Source organism: Talpa europaea (assembly GCF_964194135.1).
Source record: "Talpa europaea genome assembly, chromosome: 2".
Classification (NCBI taxonomy): Eukaryota; Metazoa; Chordata; class Mammalia; order Eulipotyphla; family Talpidae; genus Talpa; species Talpa europaea.
The window spans coordinates 37,128,102-37,141,008 of record NC_140068.1 but is presented as its reverse complement, the minus strand read 5'-3'; the positions used below and the strand labels follow the sequence as shown (position 1 = coordinate 37,141,008).

Below are 12,907 nucleotides of genomic sequence, written 5' to 3'. Positions count from 1 at the left end.
AAGCAAAAGAACCTAGTAAAAGCAAATAAATGAAATGCCTCGATTTAGTAGTCAATCAACTAGTGTTTACTGACTCTTACCTGACTCACTCCTCTCTCCCACTAAGAATTCCTTCACTAACCAGTCTGGATATGTGAAATCATAGATCTTCCTATGCCAAATTGACTGACTCACACAAGGTGCAAACATCATGCCTTGGTGATGCCCACCCAACAATGGAAAGGATGTAGACTGAGTTTTGAAATACAAAAGCTAACTTTGTCCTCACTTCCTCCTCTCCCCCCAGAAGATCTTGTCTTCCTTAATATTTAACAGAAATCAAATAATAAGGAGGCTACTTTGAAGTTATTTGGGTCCTTGGGGTCTACATGAGGTCTGAATCCTATTTATCATTCTATATATTTATAAATTGTTATCCATGAAATCTACATATTTTCTTATCCTATTTTTGACTTAGTTTTATGATTCAGCCCATGAAACCCATAAGACCAGAACTTTCTCCTTTCCCTTTCTTGATTTCATTACCACTGATTGTAGGGCAAGTCTAAAAAAATGTAGTAGGTTAAAAGCATGGAAGATCCATGTGAATAATACATTATTTCCATTGTTTTACTCTTTTGGATTGTCTGTTGCTATATCCTTCTCCTGATTGTCACAAATAATTGAAAATTAAAACAGATCCCTCATTATTGAGTAGGTCAACTCATATCTAGTGTTTGGCTACCACCTGGTCCACCATTTTTTTAAAAAATTTGTTTATTTTTACAAGAACCGGGATATAGGCCAGATGTGCGGGAGGGTGAGAGGATTCACCAGAGACAGACCGGTGAACAGAACAGGGAGACTGACGAAACACACTCTTGAGGGGAGCAGCGGGTGAGACAGGAGAGGTGTGCTTCATCATGTGGGATTCTCACCGGCTGCCTGGGATTGAACCCGCGCTGCATAGGCTGCAGACAGCTTCACGGTGTGGCACTCAGCTTCCTGCGCCACCAGGGAGGCCCTAGTCCACCATTTTTCATAGTAAAGTTTCTGGAAAAATGAGACTTTGCTGACTTTGACCTTTCCTTTGACAGATTGTTTTCTTCTTCCTCCCTCTCACTTTGCCAAAACAGTTTTAACCAAGGTCCTTCCAGACCTTTTGGTTTTTTTCTTTTTACTGTAACTGTAGACAGCAACAACAGGAAATAACAATTTCTCTGTATTTTAGTAGGATCCTTAAAAAGCTTCATTTCCTTCTTAAAATATGAGCCATCAGCTTAGAAATCTAGTAGTGGAAAGCCTGATAATAGAGGCTAAAGACATGGCAAAGCTTCTTCCATGATTATTGGTAAAATAAACAAAAAGGACTAGGAAATGCACTGGACAAGCAGGGTCATACCATTAGTTTGAATTCTCATGAAATTTACAGACAATATTAGAGAACTCAATATTTCATTTGAAGATGACCATGAGGACTTTCAGTTTCACAGTGTGTGAATATGTATTTCCTTCATATATATATATATATATATATATATATATATATATATATATATATATATATATATATGCTCATATGGACAAGAAGCCCTTAAGGAGGGAAGAGTTACTTTCTGAAGAATCAGGATATGGAGAACTCAGCTGGAGCAAGGTCAGGGTGGGATTCCTAGGCAGACTAGGACTCCATCTAGAAGACAGTGATGTCCTTCCAGCTCAGTTCTCCAATAGCCATTGTCATTACTTCTCTGTGTTTGTAGAGGAGAATCCATTTCCCTTCTATATAAACTCCCTCCCAACATACTGCCAAATATCTGCCCCTACTCCTTCCTCCTTGCATGGGAAAAGAATAAAACTGAAAGTCATTCCCTTTACTTGTTTTTACTGTTCTTGCAACTTTATAACCGCAGACCCCAAGAAGTGTTCTTTGAATAAATTGAAATTCTAACAGGAACTAGTTGTTTCCTTGTCCCTAACTCCCTGCTGCTCATAGTCAGGAGCGCTTCTCAATCTCTTTTAAACAGTGACTTAACTCACCAAAACCCTATTGCTTTACTAGAACTTCCTCCCAAAATGGATGTTTTTTAATGAAGCAAGACTGAAATACCTAAGCCCAAATTGAAGAAAAACCTGCCTGGATACATTGAAAAGCAGTGGTGGTGATCCCTAAATTGCCAGAAGCTGAATTCCCTGTGATCTTTTTCAGGGGCTCTCTTAGCCAGATACCCACCCACTTCCTTTTTTCTCCACCAACCTTTCTCCTCTGCCTTGCTTCTGTGCCTCAAAAGTGGGCACACAGAAGATGTGATAGAACACAGCCAGTCTATCCAAAGCAGGCAGGTGGATCTTTCCATTTTGTTTCCCTCCAGGCATGGAAAAACCACCCACACTACCTTTCAACCTTGCCTTTTCTTAGTTTACTGCTTTTTCTCCTCTTTGGTTCACACTCAGTTGTTCTGTATTCTTCAGTCACAGTAGTTTCTCACTATGATTTATTACTTCTGGCAAGACAAAGAGTTATTAGCATTCCAGTTTCAGGAAGTAGTCTTTGATATAACAACTATATATAAAGGAGGAAAGAAAAAGAAGAGATTGTGAAAAAACTGTTTCCCGACTAGTTTCTTAGAGCCTCTCCATTAAGTCAAGATATTTTATGTTAGTATTTTCAGCTTCAAAAGTAGCGTAGGCATGTTTTAAACCGGCCAGCCAGGGAGAAACCCACATGTCACAGCAGACCTCTCCTGCCTTGCCTGCTGCTCCCCTCAGCAGTGTCTTCAGTTTGTCTGCCTGCTCTGCTCTCTGCTCTGTCTCTGGTGAATTCTCTCACCCTCCCACGCCTCTAACTGTACCCCAGTTCTTATATAAATAAATCTTAAAAAAATATCAAATCCAAAGGAAAGACATACAACAGATCTCTCCCTGCATTTCCAACCAGATCTCCCACATCTCAGAAGTAAATACTTGACAATATTTTTGGATTAAAGAGTATGTTACATGCATCTACAAGGGAGGCATACACACACACACAAACACATACACACACACACATACACACACACATATTTACATTCTCATTTATTCACTCATTCATGGATTGATTTACTCATTATTGCCACAGATATTTACCGAGCACCTGGGCACTAGGCTATAATGCCCATACGTATTTTTTAACCTGTCTTTTTCTAAGTTTACTTGTTAATTTTATTATCTAAAATTGTGTCTTACACATGGTAGATACTTAAAAGACATATGAATCTTAATTTGATTTTTCTCTCATGGGCGGGTCTTGGGGCTAGTGTAGATATTTTGCAAGAATCTAGAACAGTATTTCAAGCAGGGTCATACCATTAGTTTGAATTCTCATGAAGTTTACAGACAATATTAGAGAACTCAATATTTCATTTGAAGATGACCATGAGGACTTTCAGTTTCACAGTGTGTGAATATGTATTTCCTTCAAGAATATTTCCTGTTTTTGGTTTTGTTTTTTTTTTTCAGGAAATGTTTATGGTTTCTGAGACCCATATCTGAAGCTGAAAATGATTGTAAGCAGAAATCAAGTATTAAAATAAAACAAACCACATAATCATTGTTTCTTCAATGTGCTTAACATGAGGATCTCTAACTTATTACTTGAAAGCTACAATAGTAAATTGGTGTAAAATTATAGATTTCCTGAAGTATAAAGATCTTCCAAAGGCTGTCTAGTCTGTTCTCAGAGAAAATTCTCAAATTCTGTTGACACCATTAGTGCATTATTCTATTTCCACTAAAGGCTAAAGTTCTGAGCAATGTCTTTTCAGAAAGAGTGGGTAAAAAGGACTGGGCAACCTCCAGAATGGCTCTAGACATGATGGATGTGGATGGCAAGGTATTAGACTCAAATGAAGGTTCTAGGAGAAAATCCATGCTGGCAGGCAGAACTCAAACTCTCACAGTTATGGAAAAACTGGTAGTAAGTAGAGAATAATGATCCATTTCCGGGAGATCCATGACTGAGGAGCACGTGGTAGCAAATCCAAGATGTCCTGTTTGGAGATATAAGTTGATAGGAAAATAGATCAGGATAGAACTCAGTCTGTAATGAGCTTCAGAGTTAGAATTGTAAACTACATAGCCTGGTCTACAAATTCCCTAAAACTGACCTTCACCAGCAGCTCTGTGCTCACGATATGCCTGCCATCTTCCTTCTCGCCCTCAATTCTCCCATCACTAGTTTTCTTTCCAGTGACAGAAGACCAACTTCCTTGGCACCCCAGAGTCTCTGTCATTCAGATTTTGGCTTAAATGTCATCTGTTCATGGAGACTTTTTCAGAACACTCTCTACTACATGATTCCATTTTAGTTATCTACAGAAGCTTCAGAGTGTTGGCCTCATTATCTGTATCCTCTCCACTACACTCTAAACTCAGTGAGAGTGGGACGTCTATGTGGTTCCTTGTAGTATCCAATATCAGGTCCTAGCATGTTCTAAGTGCTTATTAAACATTTAAATAAATGAATAAACAGACTAATTAATACATTAAAAAATGAATTATTCTAATTGAGGGAGGCAATTAACAAGGTAAAAGTATCTATAATTAATATTTAAAACCAAATACTTAACTAAAATCAATAACAGGGGCTGATGAGAAGGCAGTCACCAGATGCAAATGTTTTAATAAATGAAGAGCATGAACACAAATGGCAGGAGTAGAGTGGGGGAGAAAGTGATACTGAATAGCTGGAGCCTTAGTGGAGGATGAACTGTTAGAGGATGGTGAAAAGGCAAGGTTTGAATGAGTGTTGGGGAAATGCCAGTCCTCCGTCCTGTTTTGAGAACTAGGGAGACTAAATAAAACTTATCAGGAGGCTTCAGTCAAAGGAGATTTGAATAAAGCAGTCTGCAGAAAGTTTGTAGATACAGTGGGATTTGTTTGTGATGGTATATGGACAGTGTGGAGGGGAGACAATGATATAGAGGAGTGGGATGGGGTGAAGAAGGACCCACTGGTAAGAGGAAAAGTCTCCTGAAGGACAGGGAATGAAAGTTTTGGTTTTTTATGGAGATGTAGGATCACAGCGATGATAGTCACAGAAATGATTTGCCTCAAACATGCAATTTTGTCCCAAGTCTTAGAGGAGTATCTTGTTAAACACACAGAGACACATGCACACAGGCACAATGCATCTGATGCCAAAGTCTTTGTTCTTTCAAGTGCATGGGACCAAAGAGTCAGTTTCAGTTTATGTTAACCAGATGTAGCTGCAGTTAATTTTTATTCATTCAACAAGTGAACGATCATGTATTCCCCCCATCCAGCCCAAAATAACTTATTAGTCACTGGGTAAGAATTTAACTCTCCTCCAGGTACTGACAGTGTTATAACATACCTGAGAGGCAAAAGGCAGAAGTCTATGTGATATATTCAGTCCAATGTCTGTGGGATATCAGGAAGAGGATAAATCAATGTGAATTTGTTTAGTGGTACTCTCCAGGTAGGGGACAAGGAGAGAACAGGTCATTGAGTCATGAGAATTTGAGCTGGACTGAGATGTGATTTTGCTTATGAAAGGAAAACAAAGTTTGTCATTGAATATTTCCCATAAATGCTCAGTGTTTTTTAAAAAAATATTTGGTCTTCCTGGACTTGGCTTAGGAAGCAGGGTGGCTTCAATAGAGGAAATAGAATTGTTCCCAACTTGCACAAGTGAAAAGCATTGTTTCCATTGGATTGTTGCACTGGGTCAGGAACAGTAAGGAAAGACCCAGTTTGCAGTTTGGTGGACACAAATGAATCAATGGAGCAAGGTCAGAATTCCTAAATCCAGAGTGCAAGTATAACAGAGGGGTCCCCAGGAAAAGGGGAGGTTCCAGGTTTCCTGCCCTACCCAAAGGAGGGTGGAGCTGAGTAGGGAGGCGAAGAAGCTGGAGAGGACACTGAGTGGGAAGCAGGATGGAGAGCTAGAAGGTGGCCTGAAGAAGGTACAAGAAGCAGAGAGACATGTGAAAAAACTGTGCTTGCTTCTTGGTCCTGGATTTGTTAGTGGGAAAGGTTGTCCTGAGCAAATTCCATACTGCTTTGTGGACTCCACCCCACTCCATCAAGACACTGCGAACTACAAATCCCATGATTACCAAAGGGAAGGTTGTGAGAATCTGAGGGTGGAGTTAAGCAACTACATTCTCTGTTTGAGTACTGAACCAGCTGATGTGACCGGGGTCTCTCTCTTGGCCACGAGGCATGTTCAGCTTTTCACCAGCTCAGCAGATCATTGGGATTCCAGGTCAACGGAACGGGTAGGACGCATTTATGAAGTTATCTCCCTCTTTTTCTCCCTGAGTCATTCATTTCCCCATTTTTCCTTCCCTTATAAATAGACCTTTTATCAATCTTTTGTGTGTGTTTGCAGTTTAGCTGTCAACTCCCTTTAAGCATGCAGGTGAGGACCCACATTCAGGCAACCCATTTTATACTGGGGTTGCTCTGTAACAGATTGGACAGATTGGGTGAAAGATACATGGGTGAGAGACCCATGGGGAGGTTAACACTGGCAGCTTTTATCTTAATTTTGATTTTGCTCTTTTCCTCCCAGACTTGTCTGACTGCTTCTGACCCTTTTCTGTGGGTCCCTCCCAGAAGGTGCTTTAGACTTGTGCATGGCTTTCAGGCCTTGCTTTGGACTCAACCTGTTTGGTGGTACAATTACCCACAAAGGGGTAGGTGACTTTGGATACTTGGTTTGGAAACTATCTTCTTTGACTTTTCTGTGTTGCACACTAATTGTATAAAAGTTCCTTTCCATTAAAGGTCTATGCGTTTGTCTTAAAGCAGTGGATGGCAGAACCTATTTTAGGGCAGGCAGGTTTGGGCTTCTGGCTATCCCTCTCCCTGCCCTATAACTCAAGGTCACCTGTGGTATATTCTTCTAAAAATGGGTGGCTAGTGGAGAAGTCAACAGTATGTGCTTGATTCTGATTGTCTGCCAGAGCTGATTTTGCTTGCAAAAAAAAAAAAAAAAATTGAAACCGTGTAAAGCCCTCTTCTCTTTCACAAAGTTGCTTTTTTGCTAAGAGCAGGAAGTCCCAGACTCCAGTCCACCCAAACCACTGTTGAAGCAGCAAAGAGGCAGAAGCACCCAGTTTTGACTTGAAATGAAAACCTGGGCTAAGAACATCCTGGAGAAGTTTCCCAAATGGCTCAAGCATGGCAGCAAGCTGGAATATGGCTTGGTGAGCCTGCTGACCGCAGGCGGAGAGCGCATCTTCTCCACTGCAATATTCCAGTGCCCCTGCCACCCCACCTGGAACCTGCCCTATGGCATGGTCTTCCTGCTGGTGCCCGCGCTGGCGCTTTTCCTCCTGGGCTACGTGCTGAACACACGCACCTGGCGCCTGATGACCGGCTGCTGCAGGTGGGACCGCAGCCAGTCGTGCACCTGTGGGTGCCAGAACTGCAAGAAGTTCCTGTGGATCAGTGCCAACGCTTTGGTTGCCCCTCTCACCTGGGTGGCTGTGGGGCTGCTCGGGGGCACTTTCTATGAGTGCTCCGCCAGCGGGATCCCCTCCTTAGCAAGGCGCTTGTGCCTTGGCCGCAGAGACAACTGCTCCACGTTAATGCCCAAGTTGCCCTGTCTGGAAGGCAACTGCTCCACGTTGATGCCCAAGATACACTGTCTGCGGAACAAAGATTGGGACCTGCAGGACCTCCTGAAGGTGCTCAAGGCCCAGTCACAGGTGGGGATCTGGCACTGAAGTGGGCAGGAGGAGTGGAGGGGATGGACTTCAGGAGATGGGGTGCTAGGCTGACCTGTGAGGCAGAATCGGTGCCTTTTCTCCAGGTATAAGACTCTGAAGACAAACCCGGACACTTACTTGCTTCTACTGAGTTGAAAGGAGAATATTTAAATAAAATGAAGGAAAAGGAGGAAAGGTACCTGTGTAGTGAGGCTGTGCCAGAGAGCCCGTTAAGTCCTTTTCTTATCGACCTAAGCTGGATAGTGGCTAGGAGCTCAGAAAGCCAAAGACTGAACCACTGGGTGTTTTTGCAAAGGAAGTTTTATTCCGGGTCCCTGGGAGCACAGCAGAGCAAGGCGTTCTTAGAAAGCCCTCCCCTCTGCTGCCATTTGAGAGTATGTAAAGAAGGCATGAGGGGCTTCTGGTGCAGGGGATGCAACAAGTGGTCTAGTTAGCTGTTGACAATTTTGCTCTGGAAGGCTTCTTTGTTTTTTAACTGGCCTTAAGGACCCTTAGATGGTTTCTGTGAGTTTAATAAAAGTGTTGTAGATTACCTCATCCAAGGGGCAGAGCATGGGGGTTGGGGGGTGTGAGCAGCCTTACACTTTGCCTCCTGAATCTTCTCACAGCCACCCTTTAGAGAGAATACAAGGAGTCATCCAGAAGGCAGAATTATTACAGTGAAGTGGGTCTGCATGTAAAGCCACTGTCCCTCACTGCTTGTGGGATTTTGAAGCGCAATGCTTGTTTCACTGGATTTGCCAAAATTGCATATTTTGAGTTTCAGGTCTCCCTGGGTTTTTGCAATGACTTGAAATAGAATTGATTCATCTAGCAATCAGCTGTACAAAGAAAGGGGTTCTGGAGGTCATGCCACTCCTATTTCTTAAGGGATTAAGACATAATTAGCTGGGGATTAACAAACTTTATATAGATATCGATATAGATATAACTAAACTGCTATTCTGTTTGTTTTCCTAAGGTGGCTGGCTGGATCCTGATAGCTGTGGTTATCATCAGTCTAATGATTGGTACATCTATACACTATTGCAGATCTCCAGTTAGTTTTTGGCAGTTGAAATTTAAGAACATCTATGTGATTGAGGAGAAGAAGAGCCTTACAAAAGAATCCAGAAAGAATGCAACTGAATTGGCAAATGAGAATGTTAAATGTTTCTTTGAGGGCTCACATCCACATCACAAGACTCCAAGTGGTCAAGACTGGAAAACTATTTCACCACTCTATACTTTGAATTCAGAGGAGCCATACTATAGCATGTTGCAGAAATATGTTAATACGAGAAAGATGGGCGATGTGGCTTCTACTTTTAATGTAGAAGAGGCACAAGTTTAAGACAACACTGTATGACTTTATGAATGAATGGGAAAAAAGTTCTTTTGAGTTTCATTTGAAAAAAATTCTGTTTTGTTGATGACTGCTTTTTTTTAAGGCTTCCAAACTGTGGAAACATAATTTTATATTTGAAATAAAAATTTAGAGTTTCACCTGGCATTTTGTGGCTCCAGAGTGGTTGCTAATCAAAAATAGGAAAATTAATCATGAAAATTTTTTAAAATTGAAAAACTAGTTTAAGATAATTACAGGCAAAGCCTATTATTTTTAGTTTGTAGGATCAAGGGAAAAGTTAAAGTTTTTTTTTTTAAACTTTTATGGTTTTTATCTTTTTTTTATTTTAGATTTATTTATTAATTTATACAAGCATTGGGTACAGTCAGAAGTGCTGGAGGGTGAGAGAAATCAACAGAGCCAGAGCGGGGAGCAGAGCAGGCAGAAGGACCGAAGTACACTGCTGAGGGGAGCAGTGGGCGGCAGGAGAGGTCTGTGCGCCATGCGGGACCCTCCTATGGTGGCCGAAGAGCAGCCGGGGATTGAACCGGCGCCGCAGAGGCTGCAGGCAGCTTCGCAACCCAGCGCTCAACCGCTGCGCCATCGGGGAGGCCCTAAAGATGTTTTTTATGGTAAATTTCAAATTTGCCCCCAAAGAGAAAGGATACTGTTATGAATTCCTGTGTAGTCATTACACAGCATCATGTGGGGATGTCAGATAAAACCCATGCTGTACAAATAAATAAAGAAATAGAAATTGTGACCTGATTCACATAAGGGTGGAAAGAGGTTGGGGAAGTCTGTGAGTAGCTGATCTCTGTAGAGTAGAGCATTTTAGGGAGAGTATATGTGACAGTATGTGAGTGGGAAACTTTGACGGTGACTGGAAACGGAGCAAGAGACAAATTGTCGTGCACGGGATATTGGTTTTCATCCTATGACCATTTTAGGAAGATTGATCTGCTTTTCCTGTAGGGAAGGGATGATGTGGGAAGAGAGAAAACCAAGACACAATGGAGAGACTAACCAGGAGGCCAAGGCAGTGTAAATAGGTAAGAGTGAAACTTGAACTGGGTTGATGGTGAAGAAAATGGAAAAAGTAGAGATACTCAAGGTAGCTTTTGAAGTTAGTCATTATGCAATTTGCTAATGGAAAGGATGCAATTAATTTAATGAGAATGACAATTTCTGTAGAAAAAATTTTGTTGCTTGATAATTTGAGGATATCAGGGGATATTAGATTGTGGTTCATTTTTATCCCCCAAGTTTTTGGCACTTTTTGTGAATTTTTTAAAAAAAAACGATATACCTCATGCTTATGGTACTTGGCTGAAATACCAGGTATAACTTAACTCCCCTTGCCTGTCTCTCTTAGTCCCATCGGGGAACTAAGCAATGATAAAATCCCATAGACTGGGTGGTTTATAAACAGCAGAAATTTATTTCTTACCACTTTGGAGGCTGGGAAGTCCAAGGTCAAGTCATCAGGGTGATGTCTGCCAAGGCCCTGCTTCCTACATGATTGTCTTTTCGTTGTAATTACAGAAGGTGGCAAGGGTGACAGATCTCCATGGAGTCTTTTTTACTAGGCACTATTCCCATTTATGAGGGCTCTGTCCTCATGACCTAAACACTTCCCAAAGGCCCATCCCCGAATATCATCACATTGGGATTAGGTTTTAACATTAAGAATTTGGAGGGGACACAAATATTAGTCCATAGCACTGTCACTCAAAGTTCTTAACCTCTACCTGCTCCCCATTCCATCCTGTCTAGCCTTAATTTTCAGTATTATCCTATATATAATTTCTAATTTAATCAAGCTTTGTAGCCTCTCTACCATAGCAATTAAACATGAAAGTCTCAGTCACAAGTTTTCTATGAACTGATTCTCTTTTCTGTTATTATCCCAGTGTCTTTTTTGGGATTTGGTTTTGCCCTACTAACACTTTATTTTTTTTAAAGATTTCTTTATTTATGCATACAAGGGCTGGGGTACAGGTGAGAGGATTCACCAGAGCCAGAGCAGAAACAGAACAGGCAGACTGACTGAATTACACTGATGAGGGGAGCAGCAGGCAAGACAGGAGAGGTCTGCCACGCCGTGGATATCTCCTCAGTCAGCTGGGATCCACCTGGCTGTGAGGAGAGGCTGTGTCTGAAGAGGCTGTGTCTTGGAAGAAGTCAGAAGATATGAAATTTCTGGACCAATGACAAAACTGTATTAATTACAGCAGAGTAAACAGTAAGAGCAACATGTTTACTCTGATTCCCTTTGCTCTCTAATCCTACAAGATATCTACTTACAGGGTGGGTGCATTATTGGAGAGAACACAGAGCATCATAACTACCATTATAAAGGCAATAGTAATCAAGCTTATGCTTTGTCCAAGAAGATTATTTTACCTATCAAGGTTGCTGGCTGCAAATACATCCTTGAGAAATGCCCTGGGTTAAAAGCTGTCATGGTATTACATTCTTTGCCCACTATTAAGACATATAAAAGCATGAGAGACCCATGGAAGATATTCTCTCAGCACATATTTTCCATCTTTCAAGCCACATTTCAAACCATCTTTCCTCCTCAATATCTTTCCCAACTACATCAACCCACCGCAACTTCTTCCTTCTCTCAACCCTTACGACTTGATTATCTCAAATGCACTATAGCACTACATCATGTATCTCTTTGTAATTAAAACTATGTCTTTTCTCTTCCTAGCCTGATTTTATGCTTTCTGGAGGCTTGGGGAAAAAAATCTCATATTTGCCACAAAGCAAACAATAAAAATCATGAAACAAATGAAGATTAAATATTTTCTATATAGTTTATTAAGAAGAAAAATTTTAAAAGTATGACCAATGTTTTTCAAAATTTTAATTACAAGGTATGTAAACATAGATAATAAATCCATAATTTGGTGGCACAGACTGTTGAGCGCCGCACTGCAAAGCTGTCCTCAGCCTTTGCAGCGCAAGTTCTATCCTGGCCAGTTGGCGAGAATCCCACTTGGCCAGGCAGACCTCTCCTGTCTCACCCGCTGCTCCCCTCAGTAGTGTATTTCATCAGTCTGCCTGTTTGGTTCCCAGCTCTGTTGCTGGTGAATCCTCTCACCCTCCCACGCATCTGGCTTCAACCCCGGTTTTGAATAAAAATAAATCTCTAAAAAAAATAAATAAATCCATAGTCAGTGGCTCCATTTTGGCCAATGATATATCATTGAGAACTGAGACTTGAGGCCATATTTTATAAGTCAAGTGATTTGTTTTGTTATTTGTGCAATTTTTGTGTATGGCGCTCCATTTCAAAAAGGCAGATCATGCTATAAGAAAAACAATTATAAAAATATATTCATTTTTTCCCTATATACATAAAGAAACAAAATTTAAAGGACCAAAGTGATTTCTTTATCGTGCAGTACTAACCAACATCTTATGATATCAGTTTTCTAGAGAATTGTTTTGGAAAACAGTATTTACATTATCAGAGGCAGATGGAAAATCAACTGTTGTCTAGCTTACTTCTCAATATTCTTAAATCATGCTGTCTATTGAAAAAAAAGTAATAGACTCCAGTCTGAAACATGCTTAAGCTGTGGGGCAACTTGCTTCAATGACTGCAAGTAGATGGATTCATAGGGGATTCATTAAACCATAGTTAATTTCATGGAGACTAGATTATCATGTGTCTAGGTATCTTTAAAGATACTTGAAAGTGCTTGGAGAGAGGGCAGTGCATTACATCAAAAACAAATGTTTTTCCTCTAAAAATTCAAAGCAGTTCTAACTCTTTTCTCTGTTCCCAGTGCTGTTCAAGATTTCTTGATGAGACAACTGTTCCTATTATATTCATAGGCAATCT

The 12,907-nt window shown here is 40.9% G+C and overlaps 1 protein-coding gene across 1 annotated transcript; it reads left to right on the top strand.

The window, feature by feature from the left end:
- Positions 1–7,115: 7,115 nt before the first annotated feature.
- LOC311187003 (calcium homeostasis modulator protein 6-like) lies at positions 7,116–9,051 on the top strand (the record flags this gene model as incomplete). Its single annotated transcript, XM_084258201.1, has 2 exons — positions 7,116–7,697; positions 8,680–9,051. The coding sequence occupies 2 exons, from the start codon at positions 7,116–7,118 to the stop codon at positions 9,049–9,051; spliced, it is 954 nt and encodes a 317-aa protein (XP_084114327.1).
- Between the last annotated feature and the right edge of the window lie 3,856 nt (positions 9,052–12,907).